The sequence below is a fragment of the Phyllostomus discolor genome, chromosome 4, assembly GCF_004126475.2.
Source record: "Phyllostomus discolor isolate MPI-MPIP mPhyDis1 chromosome 4, mPhyDis1.pri.v3, whole genome shotgun sequence".
NCBI lineage: Eukaryota > Metazoa > Chordata > Mammalia > Chiroptera > Phyllostomidae > Phyllostomus > Phyllostomus discolor.
In genome coordinates, this window is record NC_040906.2 from 59777988 (window position 1) to 59799021 (window position 21034).

The 21034-nt window shown below is 41.4% G+C and overlaps 1 protein-coding gene across 1 annotated transcript in view; it reads left to right on the top strand.

Moving 5' to 3' along the window:
- The first annotated feature begins 787 nt into the window (after window positions 1–787).
- The window catches only part of DPP4 (dipeptidyl peptidase 4), an 81442-nt gene continuing 61195 nt past the window's right edge, over window positions 788–21034 (top strand). The window contains exons 1-2 of the mRNA XM_036023391.1: window positions 788–1338; window positions 1841–1928. Of these exons, the coding sequence (XP_035879284.1) occupies window positions 1333–1338; window positions 1841–1928 (94 nt within the window). The 5' untranslated portion in view covers window positions 788–1332. The remainder of the gene's footprint in view (window positions 1339–1840; window positions 1929–21034) is intronic.

Genomic DNA, 21034 nt, shown 5'->3' on the forward strand with positions numbered 1-21034 from the left:
TGGAAATTTGAATTTATTCATCATCATGTTTTAATGGTCTATAAAACTTTGCATTTTTAATTTTTTACGTCTAACTATGGACAGAAAGGCTTTGCTTTTCTGCTGCAGTGAACAAACTGAAAGTAAGAGTAAGGTAAGAGTAGCACTTATCCTCAAGAGAAGATCCCTAAAGGCAAATGTGTACCTGTGTATTTTATACTAAAAGTACCAAGTGCACCGACCTCATCTGTGCTGTTCTGTTTCTCTACCTCAGTTTCTGAAACAGAGTCTGGTACATTGCAGCCCCTCAAGTATTAGTGGAATGGATGGAATAAATGGGAGGATGTAGAGATGAATGAATGAGTGAATAAACCTATAGGACATAATGGGGAGCTGGAGGAAGGCCAAGCCACATCTGCCCTTTTTCTCTTCCAAATCTTTGCAAGACTGAAAGATGAAAGGCCAAGTAGGGCAGTGGTTAAGAACATGGCCCTGAATTCATGGTCCATGACTTCCTCGCTGTGGGAAGTGGCCGAGTGACTTAACCTCTCTGTGCCTAGGCTTCCTTCCTGTAAAATAAACACAGTAAATTCTCAGAACAGTGCCTGGGGGAGGGGGGGGGGGAGTAAGTTCCACACAAGTGTTAGTGTTATTATTTTTGGCGTCTTAATGGGAAGGCGAGCCTGCAAGACAAACCGGAAATTCTCTGCTGAGGGTGAATTCAGATAATTAGCCTATTAGTTTCATTCGCATGTGAACAATCACCTTTTCTTTCTCTTTGCCTTCTGGAAACTTTAAACACCCAACTGCTCCGCCATCATGCCATTCACTGGCAATAGACAGAGACCTGAATTTTAGTTGTAGCTGCCAGCAGTGAGAGCTCTGCGCCTTTGCTGAGCCGTCTCTGGACTCAGTTCCTTTGCCTGCCCGTGAGAGGTTGCAGGAGCCGAGCTCCAAGGCTCTTTTCTCTTAAAACGGACTACGGTCCCGCGTCAGCGGCCTCAGAGTCCACGTCGGATGCTGGGCGCCACCGTCCCCCTCGGACTGGGGTCTCACGACCGCTCCCAGGAGTTTCCGGAACCCCGCACACCGCGCGCTGCGGCCGTCACCCCGCAGTGTCCGAGGGAGTTGTCTCTCGGGCGCCCCCGCGGCAGGGATGTCAGTGTCCGGAGCCCGCGCGCCTCTCCCGCAGCCTGCCCCGGGGCCTTTTATAAGTAGGGGCCGAACTCTCACTAATGTTTAACTCGGGGCCGAAACTTGTGAGCGGCGGGGCTGGACTCGCCTCTGGGTGGCTAGCCTGACTTCTGCCTGCCCTCTCCGCTGCAGACGCTCAGTTCCGACGAGACGCCGAAGATGAAGGTGAGTAGCACGCCTCTTGCTTCCCCAGCCCCAGGGTTGAGCTGTGGGTGCCTCTTCACCAAACTCTCCCCAGATTGTCCCCAACACCCCTCGGAACGGGACCAGGGCCTCGCATTAGGCGGAAGTACCCGGACCACCCTCTGACAGGTGAAGGGACGTCACAGAGTTCTCGCCTGGCTCTTGGACCTGCGAGGTTTCTGCTAGACCCAGGTGCTGAGGCTTGGACGACCCGGAGAACCTCCCATAAAACGCACGCCTGAACCCTCGCTTGGCTTTTGACGTGCAGGCGTAGAGTGCACAGAGGCCACAAGTTCAAGGGCAACCGCTCTTACTTTTTCCGACTGGCTCACTCCAAACATTCCCCCAACCCTCCGAGACCCTCTTCCATAGCGCGCCCACAGGCAAATTCAGCTGGCACAGGTGCAGCCTAGGCCCTGACCCTCTTATCCAGACTGGGGCTAAAGGGCTTCTTCTAATTGGATACGATCTAACCGGCTTACAGACACAATGGAAGGTGCTCCTGGGACTGCTGGGGACTGCTGCGCTCGTCACCGTCATCACCGTGCCCGCGGTTCTGCTGAGCAAAGGCAGTAAGTTTGAAATATTTTTTAAAAGGAATACGACAGTTGGAGACCAGGATCTGGTTCTGTTTCACCACACGGAGGAGAAAGAGGGGTCTTGCTGGGGGCTGAAACCGGCGCGACAGGTTGTAGCTGAGGCTTCCCAGGCGTTGCAGCTGCCGCTTGTAGGGCAGCAGGTAGATTCACTCACTTCGCAGGGTCTCCAGCGTTGAGGTTTTGAGAGCCTCGCAGCCACCGCGTTTTATGTGTAATGAAAACATACATCCTGAAATTAGGGGGAAGTCTTAGGATTTTTTGTAATACATTTAAATTACATTTTAAAAATGGTCGTGGTTGTGATCTTCAAAGAAAAAGAGGCAGTGTTTAAAGATCCGAAATGCCACGGGGGCTGCCTGAGGAGGAATAAGAAAGTAAGCCCCAAAGTGCAGTTTTGAGAAAACAGTGCCCAGGGCCTCCCTGTAGTTTCCCTTCTGGAACGATGGCAATCCATCGGAGAGGGATGCGGAAAAATAACTGTTTGACAACTTAGAGAAGTTATAAAAGTTAGTATTGCAGAGTTGAATCATAAAGCTGGTGTACTAGATAATAATATTCAGAGGGGGGTAGAATCAGTGATGCGTGGTGGGTTCTTTCATTTGAAGCCACCTTCACTTACTATAGTTTAGCAACTGTTCCAGTTCAGCCCTAGCTCTTAATATAAAGCATTCATATAATGGAATACACACTATTGGATGCAAGCAAATGAGAACTGGGTCTCCTCTGGCCCAACTCTCCATTTAAACATTCACTTTCATTTCAGTGTTACACATTCTAGGCAGCTAGCTAACTGAAACATTGACTCGGGATGCTGTAGACAACCAGGAAATGGGTAGATGGCACCTATATTCTGAAGGTATCTTATCTAGATTTCAAGGTAGCTGTTCAGAATTATATTCCAGAGCTATCAAAAATCATGTTTGCTTGGCAATTTCAGGGTCAGGGCACAGATGTCAAAGGTTAACTAACCTGGTGTGTTAACCTATTGATAATAACCTTAATTACTTAAAGCAATGGTTATGACCATTTTAGACTGTTAAATGGCAGGTATCAGTCCACTTACATTTGACTCTTTGTTGTGAACTGCTGAAATACAACTCTTTTCATAAAATGACACTTTGTATATTCCCACACATAGAAAGCCAAAGGACGAGCCATCCATACGGTCAAATATCTGCATGTCTTAAATTGTGTTCCAGACACTGTGCTAGTTGCTGCAAAGACAGATTAAATTTTATAAATATGAAGATCTCTGACTTTAAGAAGTGTACAGTAGTTTAGTGGAAAGCAGATATACAAACAAATCAAAGTAAACAGAATAGCCATTTTTTCTCCAAAATATCAATGAGGCACAGGAACAGTGAGTAAATGTAATTATCAGAAATTTTCTTAGCTTGATGAGCCACTTGAGATGGGTGATGAAATTGCCTAGGGGTGTGAGTCACACAGCTGTTTTCCTTGGGGTCTGGTCACATAAACTACACAGATTGCTGGTGGTTTTTGTTTTTGTTTTTTTTTTATTCTCACCCAAGGAAATATTTATTGACTTTTTCTTTTAAAGAGTGAGCTAGGGAGAGGAAAGGAGGGAGAGAAAGAAGGGGAGAGAGAGAGAGAGAAGAGACATCTATATGAAAGAGAAATATAGATCTGTTGCTTCCTCTGTAGACCCTAACCCACAACCTAGGTATATGCCCTGACTGGCAATCGAACCTGCAATCTTTTGGTGCACGAGACAGTGTTTTAACCAACTGAGCCACACCGGCTATTGTGTGAATTTTGTTTTGTTGAGTGACTCATGAAGCCTAGAGAGAGGCTGTCTTATTATTTCTCTTAAAAGAGCACTTAGTGTCCTCCAAATGAAACTTGAACAAATATTTCAAGAATTTCCTCTTCAATGAGGACTTCTTGAGAAATTCATGTGTCTCCACCAATGATTGTGACTCAATAAGGTAATTTAGAGAGAGGCTTGAGCAAACTAATCTGGGGTTAGAAGGATTACTTCTGTGAAATTATGGGAAAGACTGTCTCAAGAGGGTCCTTTTGTGAGAAGGCTTGAATGGTTAACATCAGTCTCTGGAAGTAAGATTTTCCAGAGTGAATGCCTTGAGCATCAACACAGGGATGCATCATCTAATCTGGGATTGTAAAAGGACTCAGCAAGAGAAGAAGGTAGGGAGAGGGAAAAGGAGTACAATTTTAATCTCTAGGTGATGGAAAACTGCTGGAGAATTCTGGGCATAGCCGAACTGTTGAGTGTGGCAGTGGGAAGGTGGGTTGAAGTGGAGCAAGGCTGGAGGGAAGGCAAGGGAAATGTCCCAGAGACTGATGGCGCACAACAGACTATGGAAGCTATATAGAGCTACTGAGAAATGAGAATGATTATATTTTGGTCATTGGGAACATAGGAAGTAAGGTGTGTGTGGCTAAGGATGCCTCTTGGGCAACTGGGTGGAGACGTGGTTTCACTGTGTACTTTATTTACACCACCTCTCAAGTTATTTGTCTCCTCATGTTTCTTAATTAGCATGTACAGTATGTATATTTGAGGAGAGAAGGGAAATCATCTTGTTTTGAGTCCTGGTTCATCACAGCATGTTCACTAAATTAGCCTCACCATTTCTGGGCTGTATATACCATTGTAAGAGGCAGCATTCTTACAAACAAACAACAGTTTTCACCCAAGAACTGTCCTGTATATCATCAATCTAAGTTTAAAATCAAACAAATACCTGGAAGTAAGAGAGGAAAGAGGAAATATAAATGGAAAGAAAAAGTAGAGAAAAGGATGAGAGAAAAGTTTTGATAGAGAAAAACAAAATGCTAGCTATGTGGAAAGCAACAAAAGAAACAGCCAAAAGTAAATAGGGAGAAATGAGCAAACCCAAGTTCATCCCCTGAGAAGCTGGTTTAGGAGAAAGTTAAGTGTTTCCATGTGAAAGGATGACTTCAGCAGAACCAGACACAACCAGAAAGGCGGTGGGGAATGAGAGACAGGGAGATACTGCTTAATACTACTGTCATTTTTTTTAGAATAAAAACTCCTTTATGTCAGGAAGTATGCATGTAACTAAGCAAAATGAAAATTTCACCTCCTTCTTTATACATAATAAATGATTGTATTTTGTTTTAAATTCCTCAAATATCCTATTAAAAGTATATTATATATTTAAACATTCAGTTTCCCAGAGAATCGGTTGTAAAAAAATATAAAAGTACTTGACTCATAATAGAATAATAGGAATTATCATGACAGCTTAGTAGTGGCAGTAAAATCTCACTCCATGTTTGTGATGTCTTTATTTCCCTCATTAAATTATATTATAGGCTAAGTTTTTAAAATATTTGTCAAATAGTTTTATTATTGTATTTTGTTACTTGACAAATGGTTTTATTGCTGAGTTTTATTATGGGACAGAAACATACTTGTTCTTTCTTTTGCACCTGCTTCAGCAGTAACTTTCCTCAATACCCCTTTTTCAGTGCATAGGAAATTTGACTGCTCACCCAGCCATTCATAATAAAAGAAAACCCAAATGTGAGGGAGACAGGAATAATCAGAGAAAGAAAAGATAACATCTATGAAGTTTGCCTGAGGAAGTCCAGGATCTATTCCAGGCTTAAAAGCACAGAAATAAGCCTGAATGAAAGCTTTGTGTATATCAGGGACAATTTCTAAACAGTGAGCTCTGTAAAGGCTCACATTGACTCCAGCTAGCCCAGTTTACTATTGTCAACCTTCGTCCAGTGCTGTGAGGTCAGTGGGTTGGTCTTTTTCAGGCCAGCTATTTTGGCTTTTGGTTCCCCAGTCATAGTATGTGCCTTAGATTTTTCTCTCTTAGATATCTTGCCTCTCAACACAAAAGGGATCAGAGAGAAATGGGGAAGACTGTTTGTCCAAATGATGGGTAGGAAAAGAAAACATAAAGGGACTGATGACAGCTAGATTTGTACACTTGAAATTTTATGACTTAACACAATGTTGAGGCCTACAGAGAATGTGACTATAAATGCATGCAGGACCACCTTGCTTGTGGAAAGGAAGGAATGCAAAGATGCAGTAACAGTGACATTATGCACTGTGGGCCAGGTATGGGGCTGAGGGTTTCCAATATACTTCTCATTTGATCCTTACAACACACTTTTGGAAAGCTACTATTATCATCTCCATTTTTACACCTGATTTTCAGAAACTCTGAGAGGGTGCTTTAGTTATTTATTACTGCATAATGAATTATCTCAAAACTTAAAACAACAAACATTATTGTTAGGTTACAGCTTCTGTGAGTCAGGAATTTGGCTGTGGCTTAGCTCAGTGGCTGTGGCTCAAGGTCTCCCAGGAGGCTAAGGTCAAAAGGTCATCTGAAAGGTTGACCTGAGCTAACGGATCTACTCCCAACCCTCTTACATGGTTGTTAGATAGAGGCCCCACCATGGGGGCCTCTCCTTAGGGTACCAGGACAGCTGGTTTCCCTTAGAATGAAGCATCCTGGAGAACAACCAAGTAGGAAGCTGCAATGCCTTGTATGACCTAGCCTCATAAGTGTGACCAGTGGTATGTAACCATCATTTCTGCTATATTCTGTCTGTCATACAAAGTAACCCTGATACAAAGTAACCGTGATAGGGAATTACACAAGGGCCTGAATACTAGCAGTGGAGATCACTGGGGGCCCTCTTAACCAAAAAAGTAAAGGAACTTGTTCTAAGTTCCACAGAGTTGGGATTAGGCAATGTGACTGAGAGCCGGTGTTCTTAAACACAAGTTATTGTTAGCTTGTGATCCAGTTTAAAATTAATGAGGCCATATTAGCATAAGCATTACAACCTCCCATCCACATGCCTATATTATATTTTCATGACTGCTAATCCATGGATGCTAAGTATTCTGGAGAAAAGCACCTCCTTTCTTACGTAAAGCTGTAGATGGGCAACACCTTCCAGCTCAGGACTGACATCCCACATTTTTGACTGGTCTTATTTAGTGTTTTCAGCAGTAGTAAGTCCAAATTTACTACTTGCACCGAATCACACTTTCTTTGTTTCCAACACATGTTATACTATTTCATTTGATCTTCATGAAATAACCCATGTCAAAGACAGAGGTATCAATATCTTGACTTTTTACACTGAAGTAATGGAAGCATAGAAGTTTAGGGCTTTGTATAATTGGTAGGCATAAAATAGATGGGGAGAGGTTAAGAACGGTATAGGAAACAGGAATCAAAGAACTTTTATGTACAACCCATGGACATGAACCAAGGGGTGAGGAATGCTAGAGGGTTGGGGAGTGCAGGGTGGAGAGGGAATAAAATGGGAAAAAAATTGGGAAAGCTGTAATAGCATAATCAATAAAATATACTTTAAGAAAATAAGTTTAGGGCTTTGTGAGTAAGTACTAGAACTTGGGAATCCAAGTCTTTTGACTTTTGGCTTTTCCTGAGTCTGCTGGTTTCTGTGAATAACTATTCTTAAAAAAAATGCTTTGGTGAGAGTTTTTCTAAGTTAATGATAAATCACTGTTTTATGGCTTGATGCTAGCCCTTTTATTCTTGTAAATCAGTACCTTGTAGATATGTTTACCCTTAGTCTTCTCAGTGCCATTGTGACCTCGAATAGAGGGTGTGTCCCTCTGTCTGAGAGTAAAGTGAAACTGGAGCTTCTGAGTTGGCTGTTTTATTTTTGCCAAGTACTATATTTGAAGTTTTACATTGTACTTCAAAATTATAACTTCCTAGGAAGTTTATTCTTAACTTAATAATAAACCATTTGCTTTAGTCAAAAGGACACATTAATGTGCACATTTTTTTCATTATTTTGTTCACTGGGGGAGTTAGTAGACCCACAAGCTTAGGTCACATCATTCAGCATCTAAGGCCAAAGGAGCAAAAGTACAATAACTTAAGGCAGAGCCAAAGGCAACGGGGACTTTATTCCTGGTACGCCGAGGGCCATGGGGCTCAGGATGTATAATGGAAGAAGAGGGGGTCTGAGGAGTGGGTATCAGGTGGATACTACCACCCACCCCTTCTCTGACTTCACACTGGTTCCCCCAAAACTTGCTGAGTGGCTCCTGTCATCTTAATACCATCTTGGTAGAGCTGATATTTTCTCTTCTTGTTTCCTCAGCTGTGTAAAACCCCACCTGCTCAGGCTCAGGTCCATGGGTTTAATGGATGGCTTCTATTTTCCTGTGGTTTTTCTTTATTCTATTTATTTTCCTTTTATTCCATTTAAAACCTCTTCAGGGCTAAGGCCCTGTGGTGGCCAGATGCTGTATTTGTTAACTCCTCAACACGCACTGAACATTCCCAGCATGGCAGATGTCATTGCAGGGACAGGGACCTGGTCCTAAACAGTAGATATGAGGAGCCGCTGCCACAGATCTTTACAGTCCATGGGGCAGGTAGGCAGCAGGCAAGCACAGGATGCTATCACACAGGAATGTGTACCAGGACAAAAACAGTGTGCCGGAGAGGACAGAAGGATGCAGAAAAGCATTTCTTTTTATTTCTAAGCCTGAGTGTGGCAGGATCTTATTTCCATTTCTGTAATATATCTCTGATTCCCATGTAGATAATGGTGGAGGGAGATGGTGAGAGGTGGCCTGTCCAGGTGAGAGATGGCAGATTGGAGTGGGTGGTAGAACAGGAAATGTATTTTAAAAAAGGCAGGATGTATTTTGTAGGTAAGTCATAATGTACAGAAACGTGAAGAGTGAGGAAGAGTAGAGACAGGGATGACTCCTTGAACAGCTTTCTGGATCATCAAAGCAGAAAATTCTCTCTTGCTCTCATGAATCTATCCTTCTGACAAGAGCCAATCTGCAGTGGTTCCCCTGACCTAACTCTCTCTTCCTACTGAATCCTCCTCCCCTTCCCACTGCAGAGCTCAGGAGGGCCTTCTGAGTCATGTACCCAGCACACACATGTCTGAGGAGGTAATTCTCCAAGTCAGCACATATTTATTGAGGATTGTCTATGTGTCAGGTACTTTGGTAGTCACTAGAGAAATCATAGTGATAGGTAAGGACTTTGTCCCCAAGTAATCCACAATTTTAAAGGAAACATAAACATTAACTACAACAAAAAGTGCTAAATGTCTTTTTAGCATATGATCAAAGCACTTTGGCAGTATTAAAAAGCAAATGATAAATGCTGTCCAGGGAAGTGAGCACAGAAGGCAACCAGACACAAACAGTGAACAGTTTACAGGCCTGAATGCACGCCTTCCGATCGTGCCCCCGTCAGACTGGCACCCAGGCATGCAGCCACCGAGCGTGTACCGCTCGACAACGCACAGCCCCTGATTTTGTACGAGGAGTGTATCAGGATGTTTTGGACTGCAAGTAACAGAAAGACTGATTACAGTTTGCTCAAAATTTGGAATTTTCTTATTGTGTTATCATTAGCTTTTTATGTAATTGGAAGTGCAGAATTAAAGCAGTTAGCATAGTGATCCAACAACATTCTCAAGGACCCAGGTTTGTTCTGTCCTTCAGCTCCACATTTCAGTCTCAGACTGTGGTTGGCTTTTGTTTTCAAGCTTGGCTACTGTAACAACGTAGCGTTTGCCCCCACTGCTATTTCACAAGGCAGAAGGGGACACTGTTCCTCATGCATAACCTGTTTTATCAAAGAGAAAAACCATTTTCCGGAAGTCCTTCAGCCCAAGGCAGACTTGCCTTCATGTCTTTTTTGTCAGATTTGCGTCGCTTGTCCACTTCAAAACTGATCATTGGCAAGGGGAATGAATTACCAAGCTTTGGACTCACTAGATCAATCAAGACTCGCCTTTCTGGGATGAGGAGGAAACGCCTTCCTTAGCACATGGAAGAAGAAGGTGGAAGAGGAAGGTTAATTACTTAAATTGAATTGGGAATTCTAAAAGAAAGAATTGGAGGTTGTCATGTAAGCATATTATATTTTTTAGCATTGCTCTTTCTTCACTACATTAAAAAGACTTAGTTTGCTAACAAAAGAAAATAGATGTCAAGCCAGCTCCTATTGCCAAGGAATCTGAGCATATAATTCAGTCCTCCCCCTCCTCTCACTTTCTTTCCTACCCACCTGAGTTTATAGCAAAATAAGGTGTTCAGATGCTGCCTTTTCTTATCCTGAGGGCATTTTGAGCCTAACACTTGCTTTCTCCTGGCGTGCAAAATGACAAAGAATAGGGGAGACTGGACTTGACAACATTGAAGATATAAATCTGAGACTATATAACAGAGTGGGTCAGAAACACCTGAGGGAAATTACTCTCAATGAGGGAAATTTTCTCATAAAAAGCACATACAAACTCTCATATTTTATCCAATTCATAATGGGAAAATGTGGCACAAGCAGTCAACATAAAATAAAATGGACAAAGCTTAAAAATACATGGTAGAAACTAGATCTGCAAAAGTTGACCCAGAAAGTAGGATTTGGAATAATTCATGGCCATAAAATAAAATAAGTAGATTAATAAAAATAAACAAAATAACCTCACAATGTCTAGAAGCTACCATCTGTTTAATCTGACATGGTTGTCAGACAAAAATAATCTGATGACTCAAATCTTTGTAGTAATATTTCCAAGGAGGAAAAAATTAACTGCATGAAAATGATTCATTAAAATGAAAATGTCTTGACCGTCCTGAAAATCAAATCCATAACCCAACATCATGTGGCCCATTGGTACTGACCAGCAGTGCCTCCATATTTCCCGCTTGCTCACTTGCTCACTCTCCTGATAGACTCTTCTGTGTCTCATCTTCCTAAGCCTCCACGCCCCCCCCATGCTGTTTCTTAATTGATGACATTGCTTCCTATTTTCATGAAAAAATGAAAGTCCTCAGAAAGCCACCAAAATAAAATTCCTCAATTCCCTCCAGCCTGTAAGCATCTGTGCACTCACCTGCACTGCCTCTCCCAGGACAATGGATGAACTCCCCCAGAACCTGCCCAAGGCCAGCCCTTCTTTTTGCACTGACCCAATCCCCTTTAGCTTCCTCAAAGACATGTCTCCAGCTACTTCCCTGGCCTGCTGCATCACTGTTTTTCCTCTCTCTATATAAACGTGATTTAATCTCTGACATCCTAGAAAGAAGGGAGGGAGGACCTCCCCCTTCAGACCCCAAATCCCTGTCAATTTCCAGTCCCTTTCCCTGCTCCATGTGCCACAGAACTCTTTAAAGAGTTTTCTACTGCCACGTTCTGTAGTGTCTCTCCTGGCTCCCTCTTAACCCCACTGGAATAAGGTTTATCTTCACCCGGCCACTAAAACAGCTCTATTTTCATCAAAGTCCCTAACCTCTGTGTTACTAAATGCAGAGCTCCATTTTTCTTCTGAGTCTCTTGTGCCTTCTCAGTTACCATCCTCCTTCTCCACCTCCCTCTGGGGTTCCCCTCTCTCCTAATTTCCTTCCACTCTCCTACATGCTCCCTTTCCTTCTCCTTAGGAGTTCCTCCTTGTGTCAGACTTCTAAACTTGAACCACTCACCAGGCCTCCATCCTGGAATCTTCTTCCCCCTTTCCACTAGGTGATCTCATTCACTCTCAGGGCCTTAAACACCATCTATAACCTGACAATGCCCAAAGTTTTTATCCCCAGGCCAGATCCCTTTCCTGAACTTGATGTGCATGTATGCAGCTACTATGTGCACAGTTCTATCTGGATGTTTTCTGGCATCTCAAGAAGCAGCTTTCAAGAGTCTTTATCCCTTCAAATCTACTGCTCCCTTAGCACATCTTATCTCAACAAACAGCAATTCCATTTTTCCAGCTGCTGAAGCCAAAATCCATGCAGTTCTCCTTAACCCCTCTCTTTCATTCACAATCAATCAGTATCCAACCGGTCATCAAATTCTATCACTTCTCCCTTCACATTCTTTCAGAATTTGACTGTATCTCACCAGCTTCACTGCTACCACCTTAGGCCAAATACAGCATTGCCTTTCATCTGAATTATTATAAAAATCTCCCTATTTCTTCTCTTACCTCCTTACGTTATATTTTCAACACAAGCAGACAAAGTGATTGTGGTAGACAGAATTTTAAATGATTCCCAAAATTTTCTCACTTTCTCGCATATACTGATTTCTGCCTAATCTCTGAGATTGTGAGTATGATGGATTTATTTCTGGTAATTAGGTTATGTTCTATAGTACACTCCACTTTAAGAAAGGGAGAGGACTTAGCAGGCCTGACCTAATCACACGACTCCGTTAAAAGCAGGATTTTTCTGGCTGCTCACAGGAGGGGTACTCAGAGATTTCAGGCACAATAAAAGATTTGATGTGCCACTGCTGACTTGGAAGATGGAGGGGACCATATGGCAAGGAATATGGGTGGCCTGCAAGAGGTGAGAGCAGCCGCTGGCTGGCAGCCAGCAAGGAAAGAGGTTCCCCAGTTCCACAACCATGTGGAACTGAATCCTGCCAACAACCTGCGTGAACTTGAAGGCAGCTTTTTCTCCAGAGCCTCCAGGTGAGAATTCAGTCCAGCCAACACCTTGATTTCAGCCCTGTGACCCTGAGCAGAGAACCCAGCCACACCAGGATGGACTTCAGACCTATAGAACTCAGCTAATATGCCTCTGTTGTATTAAGCCACTACATTTGTTATGCAGCAGGAGAAAATTAATACAGTGATCATTTTTAAACCTAAGTCAGATTCCATCCTTCTCTGCTCAGAACCATTCGATGGTTTCCCACCTCTCTCAGAATAAACAGAAGGGTCCTCACAATGACCAACAAGACCCTTGGGATTTGAGCTCCACGGCCTTGCCTCTCTGAGTTCCTCTCCTACTCTCTCCCATCTGCTCACTCACCCTGCCTCTGACATTGTACACTTTGCTACTCTTTCTGCCAGGAACCCTCTTTCCTGGGGCTGCCCATTGCTCACCCCCTCATCTTCTTCAGGTCTCTGCTAAAATGCCACCTTATCGGTGGGACCTCCCCTCACCATACTGTTGAACAGAGCAGTGTCCCTAGACCTGATGCTCCTTTCCCCTTCCCTGCTTTATTTTCTCTGTGGCACTTAGCACCTAACATGCACATTACTTACATACTATTTGTTCCTGTGTATCCCCTATTATGGGAAGCTTTCTGAGGGCAGGGGTTTTTCATGTTCAAAGCACCTTTAGATCTAGTACCTTCAACATTGAAGAACATGATGTGTGCTTTTACTAGCTTCCCAGGGCAGCCATAACAAATTGCCACACACTGGGTAGCTTAAAACAACAAAAACTTATTCTTTCACAGTTGTGGAGGCTAAAGTTTAAAATCAAGGTGTTGACAGGGTCTTGCTTCCTCTGAACACTCCAGGGAATAACCCTTCTTGGCTTCTTCTTAGCTTCTGGTGGTTCATGGCAAATCCTTGGTGTTCCTTGGCTTGGCACTGTATGGCTCCACATTCTGCCTCCATCTCCATATGGCCTCCTTTCTTCTGTGTCTCCACATGGTCTTATCTATCTTCCAAGTCAACAAAAGCTTGTCTTCACACGCCTTCTTGTAAGAACATCAGTCATTGGATTAAGGGCTCACCCTAATTCAGTATGACCTCATCTTAACTGATGACATGTGCAAATCCCTATTTCCAAATAAATTCATGTTCTATGATTCTAGCTGGACATATTTTGTGTGGGGGAGGGGAGACACTCTTCAACCCCATAGAGCCTGACAAGTATTTGGTGAATTAAAGGCACTATTTAGTGCTTATATAAAAAAAAATTTCTTTTAAAAAAATATTGATTGATGAAATATGTTTAATGTTGCTTTGATTCTGATTAAAATGCTTATATTACACTCATAAAGATAAGGTCAAGTCATCCAGTACTAGGTCCTGTGTACCTCCCATCTCCAGAGCACAGTGCTAACAGCCATGTGTAAAGATAAAATCAATTCATCCTTCCCTGGAAAGGAAGTTGTACCACCCTTGTTCTCTCTTCCCCAGTATATCCAGTCACTCCCATCATCTTTTTAAAAGCTCAGAAAAAGTATTCACAAGATCTTGATAACAGGCTTCTTTTCTTCCTTTTTTTCCATGCTTCCAAGATTTAAAACATGACATAATCCTGTGCAACTCAGGCCCTGCAGTACATGTTTTCAAGAGTATGATGTTGTCCAGTGCAAAGATTCAATGACCCTGTTACAGTGAACGCCCCCACAGAGCTCATTTTCCTCTCCTACTTGCCCCTTCCTCATGCTTTAGTCTTCTCCTTGGCTCTTAGGGAGACAAGGGGGCCTGCCTGTGCCTCAGGTCCTGGTCTTCTTGATTTGGGACTTTGTTTTCGTCTCTTCCTCCTCAGCATCTTCAATTATTTTCACTGCTTACTTCTACCTTGTCCATCAGCTTGCCTGGGTGTATCCATCTTTAAAAAAATATTTACCCGATCCTGTCACTCCTCAGGCCATCTCTTCTCAAATAAGCAGTCCACATCTGTGGCTTTCATTTTCGCATGGTCCCTCCTTGCATGTCTCGATCAACCCCTTTCTATTTATACCATTTTCCCTCCTCGTCATCTTTAATGCTTATTTTCTATACCACATATTTTGCCAACTAATCAAATAATTGTATACTATTATATCTATCAAATTGTATACTATTATTTAAATCTTTAATCTAAACAGTCTTAACTGGAGTATATGTATACTTCCTTTCCAGGAATTCATGGAGTTGCCATCCTTAGGAACAGTCCAGAGAGAAGGTTTTCAGAATGATTTGGTTTCCCTTTGACTTAGGAGCACTAGATCAAATGATGTTCCAATGTAACCTACCAAATGACCGAAGTCCAGATGTTACTACCACCCTGCCGAATGACATTAGTTTCAAATTTTGAATTCAAGCACTTCCATAAAGTCTAATTCATCTATTCCAATTCACAAAAACTGCCAAAGTGGCATTTACCAGGTGTAGTCCCTCTCCTAGGTACTTAGGTTATTTAGAAGAATGGTTATCTCCACAGTTATGGGGCCACAGTGCTTAGTTCAGATGTGGCCTGGTGTTACATCTGAACTAAAACTTGGTGCTACAAGTCTCTCTGACTAGTGAGTCAGGAGACTTGAGTCCAGCTATTGTTCATTCTATCTGCACCTCAGTTTCCTCACTTGTACAATGGGAATGCAAATAAGTTATTAACTGTACAGTGCCCAGAATAGCCCAGCACACTGGAAGAACTCTATAAGCGTTTGTAATTACTATTCTTTATATATTTTTAACTTTTAAATTATTTTAACAGTCCTCGAGGCAGGTACTATAATAACACTTGTCTCACACTCTTGAAAGTTTTGCCTGGAGTGGGCCATTTCTGTCTCAGTTTTGTTTCCCAATGATTATTTTTTTCTTGAATCATGGAAGACACATACTTGGCACACTTGATTGTTGACTATGCCTATAAATCTTTCTGGAAAGTTCTTGAATGATTCCATATTACAGCTTCCAATTTCTCCACACGCTGAGGTTCTCTAATCAGTCTTTTTTCCTAACACAAACTAGTCACTCTTAGCTTGTACTGTAACACGTTCTGTTGATATCTTACTACAACTAGTTCAGAACAGTGTTCAGGAGAAACCAGCCGTTTGCTAAAATAGTTGCATGTGTCACAGGTTTGTGGGTCATTTATCCATACAGTTCAGAAGTTTCCATCTTTCAACTCTTTTTCATTATAGTGGCTTAATGTTAGTAGACACTGTAGGACGTCAAAACCTTGTAAATATTGTTTGGCCATTATTGTACTGGTCTTGTTTACTCCCAAAAGAGTCCTAACAAAGGAAGAGGGAGTGACAGTAATCAGAAAAAAATAATAAAACAATTTCCATTTCATAAAAGAATACAGCAGGCCTGACATCCTGTTTACTGGAGGCTTCCTGTGTATGCTGAATCTCCCGACTCTTTGCAGGGGTGAAGGCAGAATGAATCTGGTGGTGTAACCTAGCAGTGGCGTTGGGGTTTAGGGAGGGCAGGGAGTTGCAAGTATTAGTCCAGGGAAGAAAGACTACTTTAAATAAAGACCTGAGGAAGGCAAGAGAGTAGCAAGCCTTGGGCATATCTGAGGGAAAGAACATTAAGGCAGAGAGTACAGCAAGATCAAAGTCTCTGAGGCAGCAATAGGTCCAGTGTACCTGTGGAACAGCAAGAGGCCACTGTGGATGGAGTGGAGTGAAGAGAAAGGGGGAGGAGGAGGAGGTGAGGCTGGAGTCATGACAGACAACCCTTCTCCCCATTAAATTGTTCTCTTTTTTCTAAATTGCTAATTCTGAGAAATGTGCATTGTATCATTTGGTTGGCTTTTCAGAGCAGACCCTTAAAAATACATTAATAATGTCCTTAACAAAAGTTTGGTCGTCTGATACTCTAATCTTAGAGCAAATGCTAAAAAGTGTGCCATCCCACATTCTGCAAGCTTCTGCTGTAGAAAAATGCAACAGCAATGCATTTTCCAAAGGGCACTTGATATATCTTGATGTTTGTCTTATTGAGAAGGCAAATCTGATTATTGTGATTCTAATTACAATAATCACTATTCTAATCACTATTGTGATTGCTAATGCTTCTTGTGTATGGTAATCAGAAAAACATCACTCTTCACAAATTCTCTAAGTCAACTAACTCCAACATTTTCCCTCCATACAACTGACTCCCACTATGGATGCTATGGATGGCATTTGCCATGTCAAAGGGAGAAAGTAGTGTTCATTAGCACTTAACAAATGATTAGATTGTACTTATCCTGGATATTTTCTTATTATGATGCTCTTATTAAGATCACTTAGGATATGAACATGGTGAAACTAAATGGCTATTACTTTAGTGCAGTGAAATTCCTAACTTCAGCACCACTGCTAGGTCCCCCAGGGGAGAGATTCTTCTATTCATCTTTGCATCATGAATGCCCAGCACATAGTGTGACATACCTGGAGGGTTTTCTGAATTTTAAGTCTTGAGCTCAGCACTTTACATATGTTATCTCATTTAATCATGGCAAATCCCTATGGGTTAGGTAAGGCTATTATTCTCACTTTATAGATTTAAAAAGTGAAGTTGTGAAAGACTCAGTGATTTTCCCAAGCCTCCAGAGGGAGAATTAGATCTGGGCTCACTCAATTCCAGGCTCTCCAATGTCAAAGACACTAGGACCCAACCCTTCATTGGTATTTGTTGAATTGATATAGATGAGTGGTAGCCTGCATAGGCTGCTGGGTAACACGGGCCATGAGGGACCTTCTAGTCAATTTCTCCTTCCACCTTCTTGATTTTTCTTCCTCTGTGCCTATGTCAAGACTGCTATTTTGCTACATCAAATTCTAAAGTAACATCCGTTTTATTTCCCTAGTATCAATGCAAAGTGTTAACTGATTACCATATGAAACACAAGAACTTTATAACCAGATTATCTTTTTCCCATGTTTAACAGCTTTATGAGTTTATGAGCTGATAGAGCACATTTCATTTTAGTTGCATTTTATTAGCCATTTATTTACTAAACAGTTTATCTTTGTAAAATAGAAATATTATGTATCATAGCTTGATACAAACAAAAAAGTTTATTAGTATTGAGTATAAAAATATTTAAAATATTCTATAGCCCTAAAGGAACAATTGATCAAAGCAAGAAGATTCCATGGGCTTATACTACCCTTGTACTTGGATCTTACCATTGTGGAATTTCTTATGCTCAGAAATGACTTGGATCCCATAGCAAGGGTTCATTAAGATACACACACTGTGCTCTGGCTGGGGAGGTCAGTTGGTTAGAACATTGTCCTGATATGCCAAGGCCCTGGTTCCTTCACCAGGCAGGGCACATGCAAGAATCAACCAATGAATTCATAAATAAGTGGAACAACAAATATATTTCTCTCTTTCTCTCTCTCCCTAAACTCAACAATAAATTTTAAAAAATGAAAATGATATCACACACTTTGATGAGAATTCATTCGCAGGTTTAATCATTTTAAAAGCTGCTATTTTACCATTTTTGACTGAAAAAATGACATTTTAATGTGGTTCAACCTAATAGTTGCTCTCATCAAAGAAGCAAAGCAAAAAATTGTTAACCTTTTTTTGATTTTTAAATTGAGGAAGAAATTAATCTAAGAGTTTCTATGTGTGCTGATGGGTAACATATGATTAACTGCTCTACTTGGCTAGCACAGTGCTTTGAACTGATAAGTCAAATGAACGACATGTCCCAGGCCCACCAGGAAAATCACACAAGCAGCCAAAGACCTTCATCTGTTGCCACAGCAGTACACTGTGAGTGAGCAAGTAGACAGGAAGGAGAGACACGAGTGTGTCCTCTAAGTGTTTGACAGGATAGGTTGTAACTTGGCAGCAAACTATGAACTTGCTAAAGGTCAAAACCTGGACTTGGCACTTATATCTCACAGAACTCGCTTAGCTAGATGTTTCAAAAGTGTCTTCCAATGTGCACTGCTTATCAAATAGCAAGGCAAAAAACAAGGAACATTTGTTGCTCTACTTGCTCCAATTTAGCAGTGTTGTTCTGGGCTGGGTAGCCAGGATATGGAAGCTGACTTGCAGGGTTATCAAAGGAGCCGAGTACACCTAACACAAGACAAGGGTGGCCTGGGCCTGTCATGGGTGTCTTGGGCCATAGCAAGAGTGTGGCATCAATGTTGATACCTGGAACATCAGCAGACATCATAATCACACTGGGCCAGTTATGAAAGGAAAGGAGTCTGAGCGTAGTGCAGAGGATGGGTTCAGAAAGGCTATGGCATAATGAGAAAATGAGCCCAGCAGTGTCTGAGGAGGGCAGGCAAGTACTCAGTGAGAGGCGCATTATGAATGTGAAGAGCAGCACTCTGGGCAGCAAGTAACATCACAGGGAATTTTACCTCAATCAATTCAAAATTCCAGGTGTAATTGTATTATTCTGGAAAACCTGGGTAAATACACTGTATGTGATCTATTAGAGATACTCAATTCATTCTCTTCTTACAAAATCAAGTCAGTGATAGATGTTCTATGGTGATATGTCTATTTTTTATATGTCTCAGTTCAGGCTGCTATAACAAATTATCATAGTCTGGGTGACTTAAACAAAAACATTTATTTCTCACAGTTCTGGTGGTGGGGAAGTCTAAGGCACCAGCAAATTCAATGTCTGGTGTCTAGTAAGGGCCTGTTTCCTGTGTCCTCTCAGGGTGGAGTCTCTTTTATAAGGGCCCTCATCCCATTCGTGGGGCTCTACCCTCATGACCTAATCACCTCCCAAAGGCCCCACCTCCTAATACCAGCACCTTGGGGTTAAGATTTCAAATATGAATTTGGGGGGTCACAAACATTCAGCCTGTTACAGTAGATAATATATGTATGTGTGTAAAAAAAGTGAGCTAAACTCTATGTACAAGTATACCTAGATATTTACAGGTCTATCTTGGTAATATTAGGACTGTGAGTGTCTATAACCATTTATATCTTGATTTTTACTAATTTGGGATGTGTTTTATGTATATTTAAGACCAGTATCTCTTGATATCAGGGTATATGAGTTCTGTCCAGAAGGTATCCAGCCATGTTATATGAAAAAATAGAGACATTTATTGAAAAAGGTATAAGAAATGTTGTACATAGGGCAATGATACCTAAGTCGCCTTCAAAGTAGGCACCTTGGGACCTCACACATTTCTACCAATTGCCATCAGCTGCCCTGTCTCTCATTGATTCCTAAATCTCATTGGTGGTCTAAAATCTCTACCTTTTCAAAGGTGATTTTAATTTTGGGAAAAGCCAGATGTCACAGGACATTGGATTTAGGCAACAGGGGTGCTGAGTCACCTAGGTGATGTTTCACCAAAAAACTCTGCACAAGTTGTGACGCATGAGTGGGCACATTGTCCTGATGAAGCTGCCAATCACCAGTTGCCCATAGCTGTGGCCTTCTGAATTATCTGTATAGTTTCTGTGGAGGAATGTTCAAGCATAACACAAACTTTGATGCAGATTCATTACTCTACTCACTCAGTCATTTTGAATGCTACAGCCACACAGTATACATGCTCACACAACAGTGTTTAGTGCCCTCACTGACTAGTACAGTAAAGTCACCATTGTTCACACATGTGCATTCCAGTCTACTCTCCTTGGCTGCCTGATTACATTGATGTTGCATAAACTGTTCTCATTATATTAACAATGGCTGGACTTTTTCCAGATAGACCTCGTATATCCTCAACAGTATTTCAGTAGTACTTACTTTATAGCTATTTGATGTATGAAAAAATGATTGGATGAATACAAACAACTGAGGGCATTTAGTGAACAAATCTAGATTTGTAATTTTATAGTCCAATATGTTTCAAATAATGCTTTTTATGGCACAGACTTTACTCTTGTTTGAATGTGGACAAATCCAAGGGCTAGTTTTACTCATTTAGTGTATTTCTGTTCACAAACATAAATATCTTACTAACCTTCAGAGGTAAAATAAAATAAAATTCAGGTCTGATTTGACAAAACAAAAAAAAAGGTTTTTTTAAACCTTTTCTACTTAATTAACAAGCTAGGCTTTAACAAACCAATGAAGTAATAGAATAAAGTGCAGCAATTTTATTTACTTGTAATTAAAGGTTTTAGAGGCAGAATCAAGACTGTGCAATGAGATCCAAAGAAATAAAATCTTAAGAACATGTTTTGGAAGAGGATTCCTGTGAGAATAACCTTTCCATAGGCTGTAAAAAATTAGGAAGAGAATGTACTGCTGGCTTCACAATCCCCAAAGGGTAAACTGCAGTGGTAAGAATGTTATGATGGTAGCTGATTTCGGGAGTGTGTGTTTGAATGCGTGTGGGAGAGGTAGAGAATTTGGAAAAAGATTTTAAGGTATTCATACTCAGTGGAAGATGTAGAATTGAGGAAGAAGAATCACATCATCTTTACTATGCTTGTTGGAAGATATCTTGTGTCAATCAACAAAAACCAAAAACTTTTTTTGTGTGTGCCTACTTACTATGGCATAGAGCTGTGCTAGTTGTTAAAGTTGATGGAAAAAACAAAAACAAGGCCATACATGAGCTAGTTGTATAGATGACACAGTAGCTGTATGCATGGAAAAACAGTTATCAATAAAGTCA